Below are 26109 nucleotides of genomic sequence, written 5' to 3'. Positions count from 1 at the left end.
ACTGCCAAAAGAGTACTTGCATACAGAACAAGGCTTTAACCAGAAAGAGTGAAACCTAAAAACAGATCCCTAATACAACCTGAAGAGCTTTAAGTACAAAGAGGGGTCAACTGAAAAAAAAGAAAGAAAACAACCTGAAAGTTGAGAATTATGTTTTATTTGGTGGACAACCTGAGGACCTTTAAGCCGAGGGGGCAGCTTCTCAGATAGTTCTGAGGGACTGCTCTCTAGAGGTAAGGGAGAAGCCAGGATATATAAGAGTTCTTCAACAAAAACCAGGTTTTACTGATCAAAAGATTACTATTTATTAAAGAAAACCAGTCATCTCAAATTAATGAATTTGTACTTTTCTACATATAGGAAGACACAAGAACCTGGGTTCACTGAAATCATTCCTTTGATATACACATCAGCTATCTAGGGCCAGCGTCCTGTTTGTTTCCATCCTGAGTTCCCTCAGGGTTCTCTGTTGGAGGAGGGGCTGTAGTGGCTAATGGCTTAATGGCCACCACATCCTTTTTCAACTGATGTGGCAGACAGCATTTTTAGTCCACAGACTACAAAGGCTTGAATCAGGAGAAAGATGTACAGGGTCAGTGAGAGAAGGAATGAGCAATCAAGGGCGCAACTGTGGATACCTCACCTCTCTGCTCATTAGCCCGGGAGTCTTTGGGGGTTTCCTCTGGTCCTTGTGGTGGTGGATTAGTCACTAAGTTGTGTTCCTGTGGACTGTAGCCTGCCAGGCTCCTCTGTCCATGGGATTTCCCACATGGCCATTTCCTTCTCCAGGGGATCTTTTTGACCCAGAGATGGAACCTAGGTCTCTTGCATTGCAGGCAGATTCTTTACTACTGAGCCACCAGGGAAGCTCTCTGGTCCTTGTATGGGCCACCAAATGTTGACCTAAAACAAATAGGATGCCAGATGCTTTTCCAGCAAAGATGAGGTTATTCAGGATCAGCAGAAATTGCAAGCTGAGATCTAGAACCATGGTGAACCACATGCAAGTCCCTGCACAGCAAGGGAAGGATTTCCTGGAGGGGAAAAGGAAGATGGGAGAGCTTACAGTGAGCAAAGAACCCAGGACTTTTCATTGACTGAGTCCTTGCTGGAAAAAAGAGGAGCCTTTCTACCTGTTGGGCTTTGCCATTGTTGCAGAAATGAGAGCTCCTCCCACTGGTCTCCAGGATGTATTAATATTTACTTGAGGTTTCTGTATTAATTTTTTTACAGGTTCTTGGGGCAAGCATTGGGGTAGTCTCCATATGAAAGGAGCAGAGATTGGCTTCTCCATGGCTATTCACCTAAAATAAGTCATAGCCACAGTGCTTATTAATGAGCCCAACTTTACTCTTGACATTCCACAGATATATCATGATCAGATAAATCAGCCCTTGCCATTCTCTCCTCCTCTACTATCCATCAGTGCCTTAGGGTTAGTAAGGTTATAGCACATATTTGAGGAAACTGGAGCTGAAGCCAGTGAGACTTCTTTTCTCCCCATTGAAAAGACCCAGGGACATTTTCTCTTCACTGTGGGAGAAGAAGATAAGAATGTCAGTAGGGAAAGCATATGCAGCTCAAGCACAGAACATCTGAAGAGACGTGGGAGGAACAACTGGACTCTGCTGTCTTACTTTGGAGTAGGCCACCTGATACAGCCTCCCCCCAGCCCCAAACCCAATGCTGTGCCTCCAGGATCTCTAATCTCCACTTCTCCATGCACCGAGGAGGAGATTCTTTTCCCACACACAGCAGACATGAACATTCTTGGGAGGAAATCCAGAGGTTTCTCAGGAAACACCTTATTCTGGTTGTGACTAGTCATCTCTGAGAAGAGCAAATATTCCTAGAAATAGAGAAGGAATAGGATGCTTTATCAGACTTTCACTTGATTTTCATGGAACAGTAGAACCAGGTGCTGACAAATGGATTTCTTAAAACCCAAATTAATATGCTTTTTAACACAACATTGTAAATCAACTATACTTAAATAAAATAAATTTTAAAATATGCTTAGTTTTCTCATATTTGAAAATATGCTCATGGGACTTTGCTGGTGGTCCAGTGACTAAGACACCATGCTCCCACTGCAAGGTGCCTGCATTCATTTCCTGGTGAGGGAACTAGATCCCACATGCTGCAACTAAGAGTTTGCATGCTGCAAGTAGAAAGATCGTACATGCCACAGCAAAGACTGAAGATCCCACATGCTGCAACTAAGTCCCAGAGCCGCCAAATAAATAAATATTTTTAAAAAGAAAGAAAAAAAGAAAGAAAAAAAATATGCTCATGGTTACTTCATTGGTTTGGAAAACTAGACGTGAGTAAAAAATATATTAAGACGATATGGAAGCAGTTACAGAGATAACATGAATCAGGCTACAATCAATAATTCAACAAAAGCTAGCTAAAGAAAATATTTTTATGTGTCTAAACATGTACAGCATTTTTCAAGAGATGCAATCTAAGATTCACAGGATTTCAGTTTAGGAAAGTAGTTTTGATGGTTATGATGGTGAAGATTATGTGCTTCCAGACTGGGGGCCAGCAGAGAAGGGGGCAACAGAGGATGACATGATTGGATGGCATCACTGAATCAATGGACATGAGTTTAAGCAGACTCCAGGAGATAGTGAAGGAAAGGGAAGCCTGGCATGCTGCAGTTCATGGGGTTGCAAAGAGTTGGACACGACTTTAGCAACTGAACAGCTGGACTCTTTCTAGCAAAGTACTAGATAGTAAATATTTTTGACTGTATAGTCCATAAGGTCTCTGTCACTATTATTCAGTCCTGCTGTTATAGCACAAAAGCAGCTTTAGATAGGATATAATGAATGATTGTATTTGTGTCCCAATTAAATTTTATTTATGAACACCAAAATTCAGATTTCATATAATTTTTACATGATGGATAATCAAGGTGAAGATGAATCAGTAGGAAAGTATTCTGAATCATTTTTTAGGTATGATGGGGAGCCAATATAGACTAATAGAAGTAACATGAGGCCACTTCAGTTTTATCTGCCTAACCTCTTTATTTTCTTTACTTTTGATACCTTCTGTTTAGAGTAAAAATATTCCATTCAGTATGAGTGGGGTTGTTAGCCTCCTTCCTCTTTCACTCATAGAATTTTGCACATTTCCCAGACCTGGCCAGTCAGAGTACTTCTCCAGGAACTTTCCTGGTGGTCCTGTGGTTAAGACTCTATGCTTTTACTGCAGGAGATGTAGGTTTGATCCCTGGTGAGGAACTAAGATCTAACCCCAATTCTAACATTCAGTTCAGTTCCGTCGCTTAGTCATGTCCGACTCTTTGTGACCCCATGAATTGCAGCATGCCAGGCCTCCCTGTCCATCACCAACTTTCGGAGTTCACTCAGACTCATGTCCATCAAGTCAGTGATGCCATCCAACCATCTCATCCTCTGTCATCCCCTTCTCCTCCTGCCCCCAATCCCTCCTAGCATCAAAGTCTTTTCCAATGAGTCAACTCTTCGCATGAGGTGGCCAAAGTACTGAAGTTTCAGCTTTAGCATCATTCCTTTAAAAGAAATCCCAGGGCTGATCTCCCTCAGAATGGACTGGTTGGATCTCTTTGCAGTCCAAGGGACTCTCAAGAGTCTTCTCCAACACCACAGTTCAAAGGCATCAATTCTTTGGTGCTCAGCCTTCTTCACAGCCCAACCCTCACATCCATACATGACTACTGGAAAAACCATAGCCTTGACTGGACGGACCTTAGTCGGCAAAGTAATGTCTCTGGTTTTGAATATGCTATCTATGTTGGTCATAACTTTTCTTCCAAGGAATAAGCGTCTCAATTTCATGGCTGCAGTCACCATCTGCAGTGATTTTGGAGCCCCCAAAAATAAAGTCTGACGCTGTTTCCACTGTTTCCCCATCTATTTCCCATGAAGTGATGGGACCAGATGCCATCCATGATCTTCGTTTTCTGAATGTTGAGCTTTAAGCCAACTTTTTCACTCTCCTCTTTCACTTTCATCAAGAGCCTTCCTAGTTCCTCTTCACTTTCTGCCATAAGGGTGGTGTCATCTGCATATCTGAGGTTATTCATATTTCTCCCAGCAATCTTGATTCCAGCTTGTGTTTCTTCCAGCCCAGCATTTCTCATGATGTACTCTGCATATAACTTAAATAAGCAGGGTGACAATATACAGCCTTGACGTACTCCTTTTCCTATTTGGAACCAGTCTGTTGTTCCATGTCCAGTTCTAACTGTTGCTCCTGACCTGCTTACAGATTTCTCAAGAGGCAGGTCAGGTGGTCTGGTATTCCCATCTCTTTCAGAATTTTCCACAGTTTATTGTGATCCACACAGTCAAAGGCTTTGGCATAGTCAATAAAGCAGAAATAGATGTTTTTCTGGAACTCTCTTGCTTTTTCAATGATCCAGCAGATGTTGGCAATTTGATCTCTGGTTCCTCTGCCTTTTCTAAAACCAGCTTGAACATCAGGAAGTTCACAGTTCACGTATTGCTGAAGCCTGGCTTGGAGAATTTTGAACATTACTTTACTAGCATGTGAGATGAATGCAATTGTGTGGTAGCTTGAGCACTTGAGCATTCTTTGGCATTGTCTTTCTTTGGGATTGGAATGAAAACTGACCTTTTCCAGTCCTGTGGCCACTGCTGAGTTTTCCAAATTTGCTGGCATATTGAGTGCAGCACCCCACGCCCAAGGTAAGAGAAACTCAAATAAGATGATAGGTGTTGCAAGAGGGCATCAGAGGCCAGACACACTGAAACCATACTCACAGAAAACTAGTCAATCTGATCACACTAGGCCCACAGCCTTGTCTAACTCAATGGAACTAAGCCATGCCCCTGGGGCAACCCAAGACGGACGGGTCATGGTGGAGAGGTCCGACACAACGTGGTCCACTGGAGGAGGGAATGGCAAACCACTTCAGTATTCTTGCCTTGAGAACCCCATGAACAGTATGAAAATGCAAAATGATAGGATACTGAAAGAGGAACTCCCTAGGTCAGCAGGGGCCCAATATGCTGCTGGAGATCAGTGGAGAAATAACTCCAGAAAGAATGAAGGTATGGAGCCAAAGCAAAAACAATACCCAGCTGTGGATGTGACTGGTGACAGAAGCAAGGTCCAATGCTATAAAGAGCAATGTTGCATAGGAACCTGGAATGTTAGGTTCATGAATCAATGTAAATTGGACATAGTCAAGCAGATGGTATGATTGAACACTGATATCTTAGGAATCAGTGAACTAAAATGGATGAATTTAATTCAGAAGACCATTATATCTACTTCTGTGGGCAAGAATTCCTTAGAAGAAATGTTCAGTTAAGTTCAGTTTAGTCACTCAGTTGTGTCTGACTCTTTGTGACCCCATGAACGCCAGGCTTCCCTGTCCATCACCAACTCCCAGGGCTTACTCAAATTCATGTCCATAGAGTCAGTGATGCCTTCCAACCATCTCATCTTTTGTTGTCCCCTTTTCTTCCTGCTTTAGATTATTCCTAGCATCAGCGTCTAAAATGAATCAGTTCCTCACATCAGGTGGCCTAAGTATTGGAGTTTCAGCTTCAGCATCAGTCCTTCCAATGAATATTCCTTTAGGATGGACTGGTTGGATCTCCTTGCTGTCCAAGGGACTCTCAAGAGTCTTCTCCAACACCACAGTTCAAAAGCATCAATTCTTCAGCACTCAGCTTTCTTTACAGTCCAACTCTCACATCCATACATGACTACTGGAAAAACCAAAACTTTGACTAGACAGGCCTTTGTTGGGTAGCCCTCATAGTCAACAAGAGTCCAAAATGTAGTATTTGGGTGCAACCTCAAAAACAACAGAATGATCTCAGTTTGTTTCCAGGCAAACCATTCATCATCACAGTAATACGCGTCTATGCCCCAACTGATCAGAGAAGGCAATGCCACCCCACTGCAGTACTCTTGCCTGGAAAATCCCATGGATGGAGGAGCCTGGTGGGCTGCAGTCCATGGGGTCACTGAGAATTGGACACGACTCAGTGACTTCACTTTCACTTTTCACTTTCATGCAATGGAGAAGGAAATGGCAACCCACTCCAGTGTTCTTGCCTGGAGAATCCCAGGGAAGCCTGGTGGACTGCCATCTATGGGGTCGCACAGAGTCAGACACGACTGAAGCAACTTAGCAGCAGCAGCAGCCCCAACTGATGCCAAAGAAGCTGAACCTGAGTGGTTCAATGAAGACCTATGACACCTTGTAAAAAAGGAAAGAAAAGTGAAGTTGCTCAGTTGTGTCCAACTCTTTGTGACCCCATGGACTGTAGCCTACCAGGCTCCTCTGTCCATGGGATTTTCCAGGCAATAGTACTGGAGTGGATTGCCATTTCCTTCTCCAGCAGATCTTCCTGACCCAGGGATGGAACCCAGGTTTCCCCCATTGTAGACAGACGCTTTTCCATCTGAGCCACCAGGGAAGTCACTAACATTTAAAAAAAAAATGTCATTTTCATTGTAGGGGATTGGAATGCAAAAGTAGAAAGTCAAGGGATACCTGGAATAACAGGTAAGCTTGGCCATGCTTATAAAATGAAGCTAGGCAAAGGATAACAGAGTTTTGTCAAGAGAATGCACTGGCCATAGCAAACACCCTCTTCCAAAAACACAAGAAACAAGTCTACATTGAGACATCAGATGGTCAATACTTAAATCAGATTGATTATATCAGCTGAAGATGGAGAAACTCTATACAGTCAGCAAAAACAAGACCTGGAGCTGACTGGCTCAGATTATGAGCTCCTTATTGCAAAATTCAGGCTTAAATTGAAGAAAGTAGGGAAAATCACTAGGCTATGCAGTTATGACCTAAATCAAATCCCTTATGATTATACAGTGAAGGTGATGAATAGATTCAAGGGATTAGATCTGGTAGACAGAACTATGGATGGAGGTTTATAACATTGTACGGGAGGCAGTGACCAAAACCATCTCAAAGAAAAAGAAATGCAAGAGGGCAAAGTGGTTGTCTGAAGAGGCCTTACAAGTAGCTGAGGAAAGAAGAGATGTGAAAGGGAAAAATATACTCAACTGAAGGCAGAGTTCCAGAGAATAGCAAGGAGAGATAAAAGAAGGTTTTCTTAATGAACAATGCAAAGAAAAACAATAGAATGGGAAAGACTAGAGATCTCTTCAAGAAAACCAGAGATATCAAGGGAAAATTTCATGCAAGTATGGGCAATATAAAGGACAGAAACAGCAAAGACCTTAACAGAAGCAGAAGATATTAAAAAGAGGTGGCAAGAATACACAGAAGAACTAAACAAAAGGTCTTAATGATCTGGATGATAACCGTGATGGTGTGGTCACTCACATAGAGCCAGACATCCTGGAGTGTGAAGTCAAGTGGGCCTTAGGAAGCATCACTGTAAATAAAGCTAATGGAGGTGATGGAATTCCAGTGGAGCTATTTCAAATCCTAAAAGATGATGTTGTTCAAGTGTTACACTCATTATACCAGCAAATTTGGAAAACTCAGCAGTGGCACAGGACTGGAAAAGGTGTTTTAATTCCAGTCCCAAAGAAGGGCAATGCCAAATAAATGTTCAAACTAGCATTACACTTTTTTCACATGCTAGCAAGGTTATATTCAAAATCCTTCAAGCTAGGCTTCAGCAGTACATGAACCGAGAACTTCCAAATGTACAGTCTGGGTTTAAAAAAGACAGAAGAAGCAGAGATCAAATTTCCAACATTCACTGGAACATAGAGAAAGCAAGGAAATTCCAGAAAAACATCTACTTCTGCTTCATTGATTATGCTAAAGCCCTTGACTGTGTGGATCACAACAAACTGTGGAAAATTCTTAAAGAGATGGAAGTACCAGACTAACTTACCGGCCTCCTGAGAAATCTGTATGCAGGTCACGAGAACTGGACATGAAACAGTTGACTGGTTCAAAATTTGTAAAGGAGTATGTCACTCTGCTTATTTAATTTATATGCAGAGTACATCATGCAAAATGCCAGACTAGATGAATTACAAGCTGGAATCAAGATTGCTGGGAGAAATATAAACAACTTAGATATGCAGATGAAACCACTCTAATGGCAGGAAGTTAAGGGGAACTAAAGAGCCTCTTGATATGGGTTTAAAGTAGAGAGTGAAAAAGCTGGCTTAAACTCAACATTCAAAAAACTAAGATCATGGCAACTGCTCCCCTCACTTCATGGCAAATAGATGGGGAAAAGTGGAAGCAGTGACAGATTTTATTTTCTTTGACTCCAAAATCACTGGGGATGGTGACTGCAGCCATGAAATTAGAAGATGCTTGCTGCTTGGAAGGAAAGCTATGACCAAACTAGATAGCGTATTAAAAAGTAGAGACATCACTTTGCTGACAAAGGTCCATATAGTCAGAGCTGATTTTTCCAGTTGTCATGTATGGATGTGAGAGTTGAACTATAAAGAAAGCTGAGCACTGAAAAATTGATGCTTTTGAACTGTGGTGTTGGAGAAGACCCTTCAAAGTCCCTTGGACTACAAAGAGATCAAAGCAGTCGATCTTAAAGGAAATCAGCCCTGAATATTCATTGGAAGGACTGATGCTGAAGCTCCAATACTTTGGCCACCTAATGCAAAGAGCTGACTCCTTAGAAAAGACCCTTTTATTGGAAAAGATCGAAGGTCAAAGTAGAAGGCGGTAGCAGAGGATGAGATGGTTAGATGGCATTACCAACCCAATGGACATGAATCTGAGCACTCTGGGAGATACTGAAGGACAGGGGAGCCTGGCATGGTGCAGTCATGGGGTCACAAAGAGTTGGATTCGAATTGGTAACTGAACAACAACAAGAACAACTGGAGCCCTATTTCTTGTGCTTCTCTTATTGATTTATTTATTTTTGGCCATACTCTGAGGCATGTGGGATCATCATTCCCTGACCAGGGATCAAACCAGCATACCCTACATTGGAAGGCTGAGTCTTAGCCACTGGACTACCAGGGAAGTCTCTGTGCTTCTCTTGGAGTTTGAGTGAAAACAGCACTCTATTTCTGTGTGTTTCTCCCCGGTCAGCCCCCATCCATGGATCTAGTCCTGGGAATTAGTCACTTAGCTGAGAGCTTTGCTATCCTACCAAGGTACCTCTCATCCAGTGTAAGAGCTGTATGCCGAAACAGCCTCCTCTTGTTGCAGATCCTCCAATTTGCTCATGACTCCCAATATTGACCCCTTCTCCTCAAGGCTTACATTTCACTTTTAATATATTTTATCATACCACTCACATTTCACAAGTTAGAAAGCTGAAGTCTAAGGAAAGGTCAGTAATTTGTCTGAGGTCAATCACAATGACAGATGTAAAGGAATCAGGGTTCCTATCATGGTTCTCTGATTCCAGAGGCTAGCTACACTTCACTGGCTGCAAGAGATACAAACATTAGAAGATGTGGTACCCTCCCTCAAGGAACTCACAACCTGCAGGTGCAGTCTGCAGTTTGCAGTTTGGTTCACTTGTACATTTTGACAATAGACTTTGACTGATAGGATTAACAGTGGAACGGTTATCAGGGATTCTTGTCCTGAGGAGGCATTTTTGCACGGAGAGGGCTTCAGCCCTCCCTTGGAAGAGTGGTTTGTAAACTGGGCTATGTTTTAGAATCTGTTGTTAAAAGTACAGATCCCAGAAACTTAACCAAATCCTATCAAGTCAGAATTTGCAGGTAAAGGGCCCTGCTACTGCTGCTGCTAAATCGCTTCAGTCATGTCCGACTCTGTGCGACCCCATAGACGGCAGCCCATGAGGTTTCCCCATCCCTGGGATTCTCCAGGCAAGAACACTGGAGTAGGTTTCCTTCTCCAATGCATAAAAGTGAAAAGTAAAAGTGAAGTTGCTCAGTCGTGTCCGACTCTTAGCGACCCCATGGACTGTAGCCCTCCAGGCTCCTCCGTCCATGGGATTTTCCAGGCAAGAGTATTGGAGTGGGGTCCCATTGTCTGCTCCGAAAGGGCCCTGAGTTTGTTTAACTGACTCTCCAGATGAGTCTGAAAACCACACCACTCTGAAAATGGAAATTTGGAAGTCATCTTCTTAGAAACCAACAAAAACATGCTGCCTAAGAGACTACTGACTTAGGGGAGGAGATAGGAAAGGGATTGAAGCAAAGGAGAAGAGAGCTAGGAGTTGAGAGAAGTCCAGGGAAGAGGCATGGAAACCAGACCTTTGTGATGAAATGCAAGACTCCACTATGAAACATTTGGATTGAAAGGCACGCCAGCTAAACTGAGCCTTTGCCCAGAGCCTATGGCAGCGTGTACTGATAACCCTGCCCCTGAGAACTTAAAAAAAAAAAAAAAGGATCAGCTGATTGTTTTTATGGAGACAGTTTCAACTTTGACCAGTAGGCTGAGGTATTTTGAAGGATCTAAATTAGCAAGCAACAGGCAAGTGTCTAGTGCTCTTAGCTGGCTCCGTAAGGCACCTCGCTCCGGACTGCTCTCTGCAGCTGAATTCAGGGTAAGTCAAGGCCATCACAGCCAAGTAGAAAATATCTGCTTTCTGATTTCAGCCACAGGGCACCCGGGAAGGCTGTTTGCATCGTGCTGTGTGTATTTTGCTCACGTCAGTGGGTAGCTCAGTTCTCTGAAAAAACAGCAATTACTATCCCAGGTGGTTTATGGTTCAAATACAGATTTATGCTAGCTGCATCAAGCTATCTGGAAGACTGTTTAGGAGACTATTTTGGAAGCAAAAGGGCTTCCCTGGTGGCTCAGACTGTAAAGAATCTGCTTGCAATGCTGAAGACCCAGGTTCAATCCCTGGATTGGAAAGATACCCTGGAGAGGGGAATGGCAGCCCAGTTTGCTATTCTTGCCTGGAGAATCTCATGGACAGAGGAACTCGCAGAGTTGGACACAACTGATCGACTAACACTTTCACTTTTACTTTGGAGGCAAAATGCACACTTGCCTGCAAAAGTCAAAATCCAGCCTAATGTGACTACTGGAGAGATGTTTCTTGACTCAAGGAATATTTTTCTGGGATATATTAGGAGGAAGAAGTGGTGGGGTGAAGAAAGAAAAGCCACAGGCTTCTGAAGGGAATGGAATCTGTTTCTTGATTAGTGATAGAAATTTTATGTTCCATGGGAACTTTGCTCTCTTTTACTCTTTTCTTCCTGCTTCTGATGTGTTGATGTCCTGCCAGTTGTTGACTTCGCTTCCTCTAACAGGTCAAGGTCTTGAATAGTGCAGGCTTGATCCCCATCCTTCAACCTGAGACTCTGGGGGGTCTGAAACCTGCTCAGCAATGTGGGTTTCAGCTTTCAACCCCATCAAGTTGCTCTCATTTTGCTGAGGGCTCCCTCTCCACCACCATGTGTGAGGCAGCTGAGTTCTTGTTTCTTGCCCTCCGGTTGCTTTCTACGTTTGGTTTCTTTGACAGTTGCTGGTATACAGGGTTCTGCCTTCTGCTGCAAGGAATTATGCCATTGAATTTTGAGGAATTTTGCATCTTAAGTAGCCCATAAAAATTCACCTGGTCTTCTGTTCTACCTTCACACCCTCTCTGAGATATGTCACTCATATTCTGATATTTCTATTTTACCTTGTTTTCCTGCTTCCTCCAGAGGGAGGTCAGTTGATACTTTTTGCCTCAGAAAAGGACAGTACACCAGGAAGAGAAGACAAAAATCTTTATTTGGCCTTTATGGTACAAAATCCTAATGGATGACGTGAATTCCAAAAGTCATAAATGGGTGTGTTTCATTCGGTCCACACCTTGGATGGATTTTTGTTTGTTTGGTGATTGTTGGGTGGTTTTGTGTGTATGTATTTTTTTTTTCTTTTTAATATAATAACATTTGAGTGCCTGTAGATGGGCTGGTAGTCTTAGGTTCACTACAGTCTTATATTTTGTTCATCTCTGGTCTTTATCTATAAATTTATATTACCTGTCTGACCCCAATAGGTATCTGAATTTGCAACCACTGGCATCCACTGTAAAATGAGTTTAGAAGAATGCATCAGCAAAGAAGCACATCATCAGGCATGCTCAGTCACTGAGTCGTGTCCAACTCTTTGAGGCCCCATGGACAATAGCCCGCACTTTCCAGGCAAGAATACTGGAGTGGGTTTTCATTTCCTACTCCAGGGGATCTTCCTGACTCAGGAATCGAATCCACGCCTCTTTGAGTCTCCTGCATTGGCAGGCAGGTTCTCTACCACTAGCACACCCATTGGGCCTGCATTGGTTCAGATAGCAAAGAATCTGTCTGCAATGCAGGAGACCTGGGTTTGATCCCTGGGTCAGGAACAGAAATTACTCTGAATCTAGAAAAATAGAAAAATTTATATTTCCTACATATGTGGATTTGTGGATTATAAAGTTTAATTCTACCGTTCCATTACTAGTTCTGCCACACCAGGGTATGTATTAATACTTAACCAAAGGGCTTTAGAGTTAAAGAAAGAAAGAAAGTGAAGTCACTCAGTCGTGTCCGACTCTTTGCGACCCCATGGGCTGTAGCCTACCAGGCTCCTCTGTCCATGGGATTTTCCAAGCAATAGTACTAGAGTGGATTGCCATTTCCTTCTCCAGGGGATCTTCCCAACCCAGGGATCAAACCCAGGTCTCCCGCATTGTAGACAGATGCTTTACCGTCTGAGCCACCAGGGAAGTTTAGAGCTAAGGAACAGGAAAGATAAAGGTATAATCAAGAAAGATGGTATTCCAGGATATATATTAATATTTAACATAAGTCTTCAGTGTTGGGGAAAGGGAAAGATGAAGTTAAAATCAAGAAAGAAGTAGGAAAGAAAAGCAAGAGGGAGGGGCCAGGAAAAGAATGAGCTTTCACGTGTCTACCTTCATTTGGAGAAGATAAGTAAGGTGTGTAAGTAGGGTGAGATGGCACTGGTTAAAATTCTTACTTCATCATTAACAACATAGGCAAGTTTGGGTAAGTCATTTAACTAACTGAGCTCAGTTTTCTCAAATACAATGTAAGGATAATAATGATTTTATTTTATTCCCATAGATTTTTTGTGAGGGTCAAGAGAAATAATAAACATAAAAGGGTCTTAAAAAGTGAAAAGGCTTTACTATGCAGATTCCTATTACCCAGCCTTTAGTAAGATGAGCCTTTAGTAAGTGCTCAGTAATTGTTTCCTATTACAGAAAAAAGGGAAATGAGGGGAGAATTGAATTCCAAAGGCCACTTAAAATAACCAGCCCCATTACTTGTCAAATAATTGTGATATTTGATTTGTCTTTACCCTTTTCCTGGAGCCACTGCTGTATTTTTCAGTTGTTAAAGATCATGCCCAGTGAAACAGGACCACTTATATTACCAGCAAATTTCCCTCTATATTACACCAATAGACTTCGTTTTCTTTTTTTACCTCAGTCCACAGAGCAGAGTGGGATTTGGAGGAGGTAATTCAGGGAGGAGAGGCACTCATTAGCACAGTGTCCTCCTCTCCACAGAACATTGAGCTCACTAGCCATCAAAACTCTCCGCTAGTTTGCATCTCAAACTGAGAATGGTCTCTGGCTATGGTCCTTTCACACAGTACCCTATGGGGCTAAACAACCAGGAATGGAACTGCTTAGCCCCATCCTTCACCTCACACTTGGAGTTCAAGGACTGTTTCTCTATTTTTCCAATTAAGAGCTCTTGTTGAAACCCTAATGACATTTTGCAGAACCTCAGAGTTCCTCAGACCCTGTTGAGAATCCCAAATCTTCTTTTGTAAGAGTATGTGTGTGTGTATACATGTGTATGTATTGGGTGAACCAAAAATTTCATTCTGGGTTTTCCCTAAGATATTAAGGAAATCCCAAATGAACTTTTTTGCGAACCCAATATTTAAATCTTGGATTTTTCTTGTTTCTAGAATTTATAACAGAGTGTTATATAAAGAACAGATGCCACAGAGGTTTGACTAATCTAAGGTCCGAGAGGCTTACAACTAAGTTCTGCAAAGGCAATCTGTCAAACTTTGCCTTGGATCCCTACCAGATTTTCATGAGCTCTGCCTCATCAACCTGTGAAAGGCGACTTTGTTTAGCTCACATTCCAAAGGCAGTGACTGTGGGATTGCTGATCATGTGGTTACTTCCTACGCTGTGTGTGGCTAAGAAACCAGAGACACCATTCACAAGCACACATTGCTGACTTACCAAATGATCTCTCTCTCTCTCTATTTCATGTGCTCTTGGGAGAGCTACTTCTTACAGGAACTATCATTATAATCTAATCCCTTGCATATACCGTGGTGTAAGTGGCAAAATCCAGACCTAGAATACTAATGACCATTACAGGGAATTTCTGACGATTCAGAATCAATAGCTTTGCACATTTAGCAGGAGCTCCAAAAACACTAGGAGATATAACAGTAAGCATAGTCAGCTAAGTCCTGAGACCCCAAAACAAAATTCTAAGAAAGATTCCTTTCGAAGACTGAAATCTGAAACCTATCTTCCGGCCTCTCTCTTTCCTCTGACGCTTATTTCTGTAATTGCAGACCTTTCTTCAGGGGCTTCTCAGGATAGGAACAAACTAATTTCTCTCTGTCTCTGTCACTCTTTCCTCAAATGTCCATACTCTACCCCAAGGCTGGTTTTCTGTGATTATCTGGATGCAGCGTCTGCATTTCATGGATACACTCACACAGAAAGAGTCCAGGGACAGGACTAGCGTGAGGTAAGAGGGCACAGTGGGTGCAAAATTTCAGGACGTCAAAGCCATGGCCACGCAAGTCAACTTTGCTACCAAAGTTGCTACCCAACTTTACTACCGTTGCTTCACCTTTAGTCCTTACCTTGATAAAGGGACCGGTGAGCTCTGAGTCCCCATTCCAAATTGGCAAGGTAGGAACATTCCAGGCATGTCTTGAATCAGGTGCCCAGTCCTGATCCAGTCAGCAACAGCCCCCAGGAAGGAGGTCACATGGTATAAACATAGCTATGGAGTGTCCATCTCTGGGCTTAGGGGGCAATTCTGATAAAGAGAGACCATGATTTGTAAAGAAACTCTAATATTTTACATTACAAAAGCACTATATAAGTAGAGTATCTTAATTACTTATTTCCTGCGATTTTTTTCTTGCCCTCATTATGAATTTCATAACTCTGAAGTATATACAATGTATAATTTACTATATGAGTATCAATAGATTTCCTAAAGTTTTAACACATGGTTGCTGCCCTTGAGTTTGCAATCCACCTGGGAGAATGAGACCAGATGCAGAATGCATGCGGGAGAGTAGTTATGTTAAGTAATTCAAATGAATTCCATTTGAAAATAAAATCTGTAGTGAGTCAATACATTATAAGGAAGTTTTGAGAAGGAAGAAGAATGTGTGGAATAAGGCTCTCAAGCACCCCTTCTTAATGATTTCTTTTTTGGGAAGAAAGAAATAGCAGATACAAAGAGTTATAGGAAGGAAAAGATCAGAAAATACCAAGGGAACCCTGAAATGTCACACAGGATATGGGGTGTTCTTTGTTCTTATTCATATTACATGTCCTATCTCCCTAAGACTAATGAAAGACCCAGGAAGTCTGAACGATGCAACTTCCTTCTGTGAAAAACTCTGCTGGTATTAAAGGAAAACATTCACAGTCTTTCTATTTATTCCAAATTATTCTATTGACCATGAATTTTAAATGGTCAGTAATATTGGTTGTTGATGGGGGATCAGGTGAGAGGGAGTATGTTCTTTGCAGAAAATTACTTCCTTTTTTAAATTGTTTTGCTTTTTAAATTTTTGGCTGTGCTGAGCAGTTTGTGGAATTTTAGTTCCCCATCGAGGGATGGAACCCAGACCTTTGGCATCGAGAGAGTGGAGTGCTAAACACTGGACCACCAGGGACTTCCCAGGAAATCACTTTTTCGTAAAAGAAGCACAAAATGCATTTTTCCCTTCACCCTCTTTTTCCTCTGAAGATCCCCTTTCAACAGTTAAGAACTGAACTTTAAGACCCCGCTTCTGCCCCTGCAGGAGAGTGATCTTACAGAGAGTTAATGTTCAGGTGGAGATCTGCGAGGAGCCCACCTTAGAAAAGAGTGAACGAAAGCACAAGAGGATATGGATCTTCTAGGCATGCCTCAAGGGAATGTGATTCCTGACAAATAAAGGGAAGATCCCAAAGGATCTAAAGAAATGATACAGAGTATTTGGCAGATACTCTGGCTATTAGGCAGAGAAGGCAATGGCACCCCACTCCAGTACTCTTGCCTGGAAAATCCCATGGACGGGGGAGCCTGGTGGGCTGCCGTCTATGGGATCACACAGAGTCGGACACGACTGAAGCGACTTAGCAGCAGCAGCAGCAGCTGGCTATTAGGTTTCTCTAATAGCCCAGGCTTGGCTCCCTTCCCAGGTGATTTAAAGTGGAATCCTAATGTTGTTTGTCTGCCTAAGGATTGCTGACAGATAGGATGTCAGATCCCTGGGTCAGGAAGATCCCCTGGAGAAGGAAATGGAAACCCACTCCAGTATTCTTGCCTGGAAAATCCCATGGACGGAGGAGCCTGGTTGGCTACTGTCCATGGGGTCGCAAAGAGTCGGACACGACTGAGTGACTTCACTCTGCCCCTGCACTTTCAGACCCTGATTATTTTCTCCAGAATCTTTTCTGGTCACAAATATAAAGCCTAAAACCCTCACTTTGCATTCCTCCATAAAATAAAATCAAGGATCCCTTAGAGGATCAAACTTTCTGAGGGGACACCTATGACTACAATTTGTCTGAAGACATTGTTGGAAAATGATGCATATCTGTGTCAAAGTCTCATGTGAGAAATTTCTTTTAGGAAAATATTGGAAACACCTCACTTTTTCCTTTCCCTTGACAAACTGGTAACACTTTCTAGGAGAATAATTAGAACAACACAAGTGACATGTTGCCTTTTTTCCTTTGCTTGCACTCATTCAGTGTTTCTGATTCTAGTTCATATTTTCCCAGATCCTATTTTTATTTTTTATGTCTCTGTTACCTATAAACAGGTTCAAATCCTTTGTGAATGAGGTATATAAAAAAGGAGGGAAAGAAAGAAAGAAGGGAGTGAGGGAGGAGAATACCCCAATTTTGCTCATAAAAGGGCAGAGTATGAAACAGCTGACCAAATGTATATTTCATTCTGTTTGCTACAAACAACATTCGATATTTATCACACCACTGGAAAGCCACCGAAGCAGATCATGAAATTTTATTTTCCCTGAAAAAGAACAAATAATGGGAACTCTGAAAAGAGCTGGTGGTTGGTCTTACAATGGCAGAGAGAGATTGGAAACTTGAAAAACAGAAAAAGAAACAATACTGTAACATATTTCTTGTTTATGTAGATATGGGAATTGAAAAGCAGCACTGATCCTTCCAGGAAACCCTTAATCATGCATTACCCCTTGGAGCCTAACAAACACCTGTGAAATAGGAAATCTGAGAATGATCTCAGCTGAAGAACTGAAGCTCAATGTACTCAAAACCACAAAACTAAGATTTCCTTCAGTGGTGTAATGGATAAGACAGGAGGCTGTAGTGTTAAGACCTAGCTTGAATTTCCAGTTCTACTATTAATTACTTACAACACTTGGGCATGCCACTTAACCTGTCCTCATATGTAAAATGAGAATAATGAGTATGCTCTGCACACCTTATTTTTCCCTCCTCCAGTGTTCTGTGTATTTTGTACTAGTTTCCAGAAGTCTTCTGGGCCAGTGTAAGCCTTGTCTGAGTCTCTTCCTTGGAACCAAAGTCTCCAACTCAGAGTCTTCTCTCCCACTGCAGGAAACACCACTTGGTCCCTTTGCCTGTTGCCAATGTTCCAGCTGACAGTTACCCCGGCAAGTGCCCTGGCAGATGAGCCTGTGCATATCCAAGTAACAGGCCTGCCCCCACTGCAGATGGTGACCCTCATGGCAACCACGAAGGATGACAAGGGGAATATATACCGGTCCCGAGCTTTCTACAGGGCTAACGAGGCTGGGGAACTGGACCTGAAGCGAGATCCTGCTGTGGGGGGCCACTACATGGGGGTCCATCCGATGGGCCTCTTCTGGTCCCTGAAGCCCGAGAGGCCTTTTGACAGGCTAATTAAGAGGGATGTGATGAACACACCCACCTGGATCACTCTGGATCTATATGACTCAGTTTACATACACAAGGTAGGCGAGGTTCAGCCCAAGGCCAGCCAGGTGCTGCAGCGCTGGTTCTCCAGCCCCGACCTGCAGCGGGTGCCCATCCGAGAAGGTCGTGTGAGAGGAGCCCTGTTCCTGCCTCCAGGTGAGACTCATCTTGAGGGACCTAGAAAACATGGTTGGTGGGGATAAAAGCAAAAACAAAGGGCATCCAGTTGTTGAACTAGGAATTCCCACAATATTTTAAAAGGTAACAAGCCATTTTGTTGTGTATGAAAGTGAAATTCATTCTGCTCAGCTTGTACTTTTGCCATTATCTACTAAGCCCTTCTGATACTCTTTCTGATCTCATTTTTCTTCTCTTTTTGCTGCTCTTAGGGGAAGGCCCATTCCCAGGACTCCTTGATTTGTTTGGGGGCATCGGGGGTCTAGTTGAACATCGGGCCAGCCTTTTGGCTGTCCGTGGATTTGCAGTGCTGGCTTTAGCATATTTTGCCTATGATGACCTGCCCAAGCAGCTGGGGGAGGTGGACCTGGAATATTTTGAGGAAGCTGCCAACTTGCTACTAGCTCATCCCAAGGTATTTAAAATACTTTTCATTTTACCTGGCAACATTATATATATATATTAAGTCTGTTCTGCCTATGTTGCTGCTGCTGCTGCTGCTGCTGCCAGGTCGCTTCAGTCGTGTCCGACTCTGTGCAACCCCAGAAACGGCAGCCCACCAGGCTCCCCCGTCCCTGGGATTGTCCAGGCAAGAATGCTGGAGTGAGTTGGCATTTCCTTCTCCACTGCATGAAAGTGAAAAGTGAAAGTGAAGTCGATCAGTTGTGTCCGACTCCTAGCGACCCCATGGACTGCAGCCTACCAGGCTCCTCTGTCCACGGGATTTTCCAGGCAAGAGTACTGGAGTGGGGTGCCATTGCCTTCTCCGATGTTACCAGTCTGTTTAGATTGGGGTACAGCACACTTGAGTTAAAATTGGGGATAATAATATCAACCTTGTAGGATTGCTGTGTTGATTAGGATCAGCTTAATGCTTACTGGCACAGAGAAGACAATAAATATTAGGTATATTATGATCTTCATTTTCTAGTTCAAAAATACTTAAATATTAGGTATTTCTTGAAAGTGCTGCACTCAATATGTCAGCAAATTTGAAAAACTCAGCAGTGGCCACAGGACTGGAAAAGGTCAGTTTTCATTCCAATCCCTAAGAAAGACAATGCCAAAGAATGCTCAAACTACCACACAATTGCATTCATCTCACATGCTAGTAAAGTAATGCTCAAAATTCTCCAAGCCAGGCTTCAGCAATACGTGAACTGTGAACTTCCAGATGTTCAAGCTGGTTTTAGAAAAGGCAGAGGAACCAGAGATCAAATTTCCAACATCTGCTGGATCATGGAAAAAGCAAGAGAGTTCCAGAAAAACATCTATTTCTGCTTTATTGACTATGCCAAAGCCTTGGACTGTGTGGATCACAATAAACTGTGGAAAATTCTGAAAGAGATGGGAATACCAGACCACCTGACCTGCCTCTTGAAAACCTGTATGAAACAGTTAGAAGTGGACATAGAACAACAGACTGGTTCCAAATAGGAAAAGGAGTATGTCAAGGCTGTCTATTGTCACCCTGCTTATTTAACTTATATGCAGAGTACATCATGAGAGACGCTGGGCTGGAAGAAGCACAAGCTGGAATCAAGATTGCCAGGAGAAATATCAATAAACTCAGATATGCAGATGACACCACCCTTATGGCAGAAAGTGAAGAATTAAAGAGCCTCTTGATGAAAGTGAAAGAGGAGAGTGAAAAAGTTGGCTTAAAGCTCAACATTCAGAAAATGAAGATCATGGCATCTGGTCCCATCACTTCATGGGAAGTAAACGGGGAAACAGTGGAAATAGTGTCAGACTTTATTTTTCTGGGCTCCAAAATCACTGCAGATAGCAATTGCAGCCATGAACTTAAAAGATGTTCACTCCTGGGAAGAAAAGTTATGACCAACCTAGACAGCATATTAAAAAGCAGAGACATTACTTCGTCAACAAAGGTCTATCTAGTCAAGGCTATGATTTTTCCAGTAGTCATGTATGGATGTGAGAGTTGGACTGTAAAGAAAGCTGAATGCTGAAAAATTGATGCTTTTGAACTGTGGTGTTGGAAAAGACTCTTGAGAGTCCCTTGGACTGCAAGGAGATCCAACCAGTCCATCCTAAAAGAGATCAGTCCTGAGTGTTCATTGGAAGGACTGATGTTGAAGTTGAAACTCCAATACTTTGGCCATCTGATGTGAAGAACTGACTCATTTGAAAAGACCCTGATGCTGGGAAAGATTGAGGGCAGGAGGAGAAGGGGACAACAGAGGATGAGATGGTTGGACAGCATCACTGACTCAATGGACAATATGGGTTTGAGTGGACTCTGGGAGTTGGTGATGGATAGTGAGGCCTGGTGTGCTGCGGTTCATGGGCTTGCAAAGAGTCAGACACGACTGAGTGACTGACCTGAACAGTTCAACCTGACGTGGTAGAACAATCATTCATATCACCTAATGTAATCATAAGTCACCTGTTTATTGAGTGATTATTTGTTAGACTCTATGCTAAATACTTTATATGTACCCTTTTATTCTACAGTCCATGGGGTTGCAAAGAGTCGGACATGACTGAGCAACTTAACCCTTTTATTTAATGCTCATAATTACCAGATGAATGTACTTTTGACATGGTCCTCATCTTTCAGATGAGAAGGCCTATCCATCTCAGTGGAGTAAGATGCCAAAACTCCACAGCCAGTTAGCGACAGAGCCCTTCGGGCAATGTCTTTGCTCCAAACCGTGTCATTCTGGCCCCCCGAATTGTATCCTTCTCCCCCGGGAGAGCCTTGACTCTTCTCAAGAAGAGACAGGATATGTTTCCTATTGAAGCATCACCAATACTCCCATTTTCAGTGTTATCACCATTATAATCAAATAGATGTGTGACTTTTTCTAAACGCATTTGGCTCTTTTTAAAGGATTGCCTAGAAGGAATTAAATCCCAGATAAAATGTTTTCAACTGATTTTTTTGTTTTTCATTTCAAGATTGAACTATTTGTGACACTGTATGAGGAGAAAGGGCAATTGCCAAAATTCAATTTGTGGTTAAATTCAGTAGAAGAGGTTCAATTTCCACGTCTGCCCCTTGATACTGTTGTAACCTTGAGCAAGACTTAAACTTCCTGAATCTCTGTTTCCTTGGAAGGAATGAGATGACATGTGTAAAGCACTCAGTGGAGGGCCTCGCGTATAGTAAACGCTCAATAACTACACTTCATCACCTGTGCCCATCTGGCTTCTTCTCTCTTCCTTTTCCCATACCCTCAATCCATCCCAAAGTGTTTTAGGTTCTTTCTCAATACATTATGGCCTCTTCTCCCTCCTGGCCGCTGTTCTAGTCCATTCCCTCGTCACTGCTCACCTGTTATTCTCCAACAGTGCATCAATCAGCTACAGCCCTCCTTTCTCACTCTACGTGGATTGTTCCCAAATGTGGTTGCACATTGAATTTCCTTGGCGATAGTTTATAGTATCAGATTCTTGGGGCCACTCAGACCTATTGAATTAGCTCTCAAGAAAACTGGATCTCAGGAAATTCTGACTTTAAAGTCCCCCCCAACCCCAGGTGATTCTGATAGAAAGCTGCTGGGGATACAATTGTGAGCAAAGTAAACACACAGGGTCACTATATATTTGCATTCTTCCAGAATGCCCTTCCTTTCCTCATTCTTCTCTCAGACTTCTTCCTTTCCCACTGCTTCCTCAGCCCAGCACAAAATTAAGGACTCCCTCCTGTGACCCCTGCTTTCCCTACTGGACTGGGTACTGATATTCAGTTTATAGAATCCGAGTCTTTCATCTTTACCCTCTCAATGCTTCCAGGATTAGCCTTTAGGTTAACCAATATGCAAATCCTCTATAGCTGCAAAATGCCGTATAAATATGAATTACACTTACCTAATAGTTCATGGAAACAGTGTCAGACTTTATTTTTTGGGGCTCCAAAATCACTGCAGATGGTGATTGCAGCCATGAAATTAAAAGATGCCTACTCTTTGGAAGGAAAGTTATGACCAACCTAGATAGCATATTCAAAAGCGGAGACATTACTTGGCCAACAAAGGTCCGTCTAGTCAAGGCTATGGTTTTTCCAGTAGTCATGTATGGATGTGAGAGCTGGACTATGAAGAAAGCTGAGCCCTGAAGAATTGATGCTTTTGAACTGTGGTGTTGGAGAAGACTCTGGAGAGTCCCTTGGACTGCAAGGAGATCCAACCAGTCCATTCTAAAGGATATCAGTCCTGGGTGTTCTTTGGAAGGACTGATGCTAAAGCTGAAACTCCAGTATTTTGGCCACCTCATGCAAAGAGCTGACTCATTGGAAAAGACTCTGATGCTGGGAGGGATTGAGGGCAGGAGTAGGAGGGGACAACAGAGGATGAGATGGATGGATGGCATCACCAACTCAATGGACATGAGTTTGGGTGAACTCCGGAAGTTGGTGACAGACAGGTGTCTGCACCTAGGTGTGCTGCAATTCATGGGGTCTCAAAGAGTCGGACATGACTCAGTGACTGAAATGCACTGAACTGAATAGTTGAAAGAACCCAGGACACCACTTTTTGTAGCTCGAGAGAATAATTTTGATTCTTCAGAATGCTTACCTGCCTCTGCTTGAATGTTGCTGGTGCATTAGATCCTTTTTGCTTTATATAGAACTCTGCTTTTGATGAGCAGTTTTAGTGTCTGTTGTTTCACTTGATCTTCATAACAGTCCTGCAAGGTAGGTAATATTATGACCCCTCATAAGACAATATGGCTTAGGGAGTGTAAGTAGATGATGATCTCTCTTGGTCTCAGAAGCTGGTAAACCCTAGTCCTAGGAGTCCCACTCCTCATTTTCTGACTCTCCCCGTCATCCCAGCTTACTGGCCTGTGGGACAGCTCCTTCTCAGGGAATGGCCTGTAATGGGTTCCCTTCATTTTGTCCTTCAGGTCCTAAAGCCGGGAATTGGAGTGATATCTGTGAGCAAAGGTGCAGAGATCGGGCTGGCCATGGCCTGCTACCTCAAGCAGGTGGCAGCCACTGTCTGCATCAATGGGACCAATGCCATCCATGAATTTCCGCTCAGGTACCGGGATCTGGTCATAAGCCCCATCCCCTCGTTTCCAGAGCGCATGCAGGTCAGCGTCGCGGGTGCTGTGCGCATCCGCCACTTCAAGGGCGACCCCCGAGATGAACGGAATCAACACAGTGTGCTTCCTGTTGAAAAGGCCCGGGGCCCAATCCTCTTCGTTGTAGGGGAGGCTGACGAATGCTTCAATAGCAAAGAATACGCTGAGCAGGCACTGGACCAGCTGCGGAGGCACGGCAAAAGCAGTGGAAGGATGCTGGCCTACCCCGGGGCGGGCCACCTGCTGGAGCCGCCCTACGGGCCCCTGTGCTGTATGTCCTGGAGCCGCGGCCTCTTCCTCCCCATGCTCTGGGGCGGGGAGCCTGAGGGCCAAGCGGCAGCCCAGGAGCACTCCTGGCAAGAGATCCTGAAATTCTTCAGGCAACACCTTGTTCTGAGCCGAAGCACACTGTGAGGGGGATGATGGGGGCGGGCGCGGGGGGCGGAGACCAACAACAGCGGAAAAGAATCAGGCAGGGCTATGGGTGAGGGAAGGGGCTCTGCTGATTTCTGTAGATTCAAAGTCATCTTGAGGCAACTGGAAGGAAATTGGACAAAATCAAAGAATCAGATGCATCTGAAATATTTCTGATAAAATTGTACGTGCTTTGTAAATTTTTATAAATTGAATCTTAGCTGATATGCACCAGGGTACGTTGCTCCTTCAAAATTTTGATGTCCTTGAACATTGAATAACCTTTTGTATCCCGGTTGGGGAGTCCTTGGATCCGGGTTTGCCAATCTAGATGAATTTCCTGGAACTCTGAAGTCCCTTGTGAAGTCATTTTCTGTTTAAACTATTTGGAGTTGAATTTGACATTTGATTTGAAAAGTTCTGATACCAGCATCAGGTGTAGGCTTGCTATGGATTTCCAGTAGATACCTTAACTCTTTTTTTTTGGAATAGTGATGTTTCTTTTTCTTCCTAAAATATATTTTGTTTAAAAATTTTAAGCAGGAGTGGGATTAAATGCTCATGTGCTTCTGGAGCATTTAGTGACTAAATGAGTTATATTTGAAGTGATTACAGGAGTGCCTGGCACACAGTGATTTCAGTATCAGAGTTAGCTATTATCATTTCCATAAGGTTTTTCTCCTTCAATCTGTCAATGTGGTGAATTGTATTCATTGATACACTAATTTTTCTTATTCATCTAATTCTACTAGATCAGTTTCTCATCTTGACTAGTTTGGGCTTTAAAATAAAAAATTTTTTGGAGCTAACCTAGTCATTTATATTTTCTAAGAATTTCATCTCTTCTGGAACACATTTCTCTCTCTCTCTCTTTTTACATATTAACTGCCATTTTATTTGCATGCTTTCGCCTTTTACTTTGAATCCAACTTGCTAAATATTTGTCTATTTTATTGATCTTTTCGTGGAACAGCTTTTGGGTTACTTATGGGTCAAATCTAATTTTTCCTGATTCATCAATTTATGCTTCTTTGAAATAAGTTTATTCTTTCTGCCATATTTGCTTTTCTGGCTTTTTGATATACAGTGTTCTCATTTTGTTAATGTCTAAGTAGTTTGTGATTTACTCCCTGCCCCTCCCTTAAATCCAGGAGTGCTTTTACCAAAGTGCCAAGTATCATCCTGTAGTTAACTTGTTCTTTAAAAGGGAATCTCACTTTGTATTGGAGGGGTCAGATTGTCACCCTCTGAATCCACTGATCAAACTTGGTGTCTCTAAAAACGGTCAACTTGAAATAACATGTTTCATGATGAGATGTAATGTGGAGTGCCCAGCACTTCTTAGACCTCTTCTAACAGCACTAGTAAGCTTGAAGTTTTATTGTCAAGCTTTAAATCCAGTCCTTAGATCAAACTTCTTACTAAGGTGGTAGCTAGTGGAAAAGATCAATGATACTATAAGGAAACAACCATAGATTGTCTATCATTCTATGATCTGGTCTAGTCACAAGTTAATTACCAACTGACCTGGCCTCTTTTCATAAAAATTGCATGGAAAATTTTGGAATTTTTCACTTTGTAGGATTTTGTTTTTCTTTTTGCATTGGAGTGAGCTGGGGAATTATCCAAAATTAAAAGGCATTTGAGAGGCATATCAACCAAATACTGTGTGTGGGCCTGGTTTGAACAAAATAACTGTAAAAAGATTTTTGAGGGATAACTAGGGAAATATGAATATGACTGGATAGTAAACAATACTATGAAATCATTATCTTGTTAGGTGTCCGAATGGTTATGTAAAAAAGTAACTTTTTAGAGATGGACACTGACATATTTAGAAGTGAAGAGTCACAATATCTGGGAATCATTTTAAAATACTACAGGAATATGAAAAATGTGAGAAGCTATGGTATCTAGATGATGCATATACTGAGGTTTGCTTTCTCTACTTTTATGTATGCTTGCAAATTTTTAATAATAAAAGTTAAAAAATAAGGTACAATTGTTATATTTATTTTTCTGCCCAACAGACAAGAACTTTAGCATGCAATACATCTTTTCTCCATGATATACCTCATTAATTTCAGATTAATTTTTTTGCAATCAGTGATAATTAGTTTAAATTAATTTTCATTGGCATATAGTTGCTTTTACAATGTTGTATTAGTTTCTGCTGTACAGCAAAATGAATCAGTTATATGTATATACACATATATCCCATCTTTTTTAGATTTCCTTCCCATTTAGATCACCGTAGAGCACTGAGTAGAGTTCCCTCTGCTATACAGTTGGTTCTCATTAGTTACCTATTGATATTTTATACATAGTAGTGTATGAAGGTCAATCCCAATCTCCTAAT

At 42.4% G+C, this 26109-nt stretch overlaps 1 protein-coding gene and 1 pseudogene across 1 annotated transcript; both read left to right on the top strand.

Annotated features, from left to right (window-relative positions):
- Positions 1–1834, top strand: part of LOC138080796 (bile acid-CoA:amino acid N-acyltransferase-like) — a 30157-nt pseudogene extending 28323 nt beyond the window's left edge.
- Positions 1835–10367: 8533 nt separating this feature from the next.
- LOC138081328 (acyl-coenzyme A amino acid N-acyltransferase 2-like) lies at positions 10368–23750 on the top strand. Its single transcript, XM_068974454.1, has 4 exons — positions 10368–10487; positions 17766–18260; positions 18494–18696; positions 23157–23750. Exons 2-4 carry the CDS (start codon positions 17798–17800, stop codon positions 23748–23750), a joined length of 1260 nt encoding a protein of 419 aa, XP_068830555.1. The 5' UTR covers positions 10368–10487; positions 17766–17797.
- Positions 23751–26109: the final 2359 nt, after the last annotated feature.

The sequence above is a fragment of the Capricornis sumatraensis genome, chromosome 6 (genome assembly GCF_032405125.1).
Source record: "Capricornis sumatraensis isolate serow.1 chromosome 6, serow.2, whole genome shotgun sequence".
Lineage (NCBI taxonomy): Eukaryota > Metazoa > Chordata > Mammalia > Artiodactyla > Bovidae > Capricornis > Capricornis sumatraensis.
Note: the sequence above shows the minus strand (reverse complement) of the source record. Positions and strands in the feature narration are given on the sequence as shown.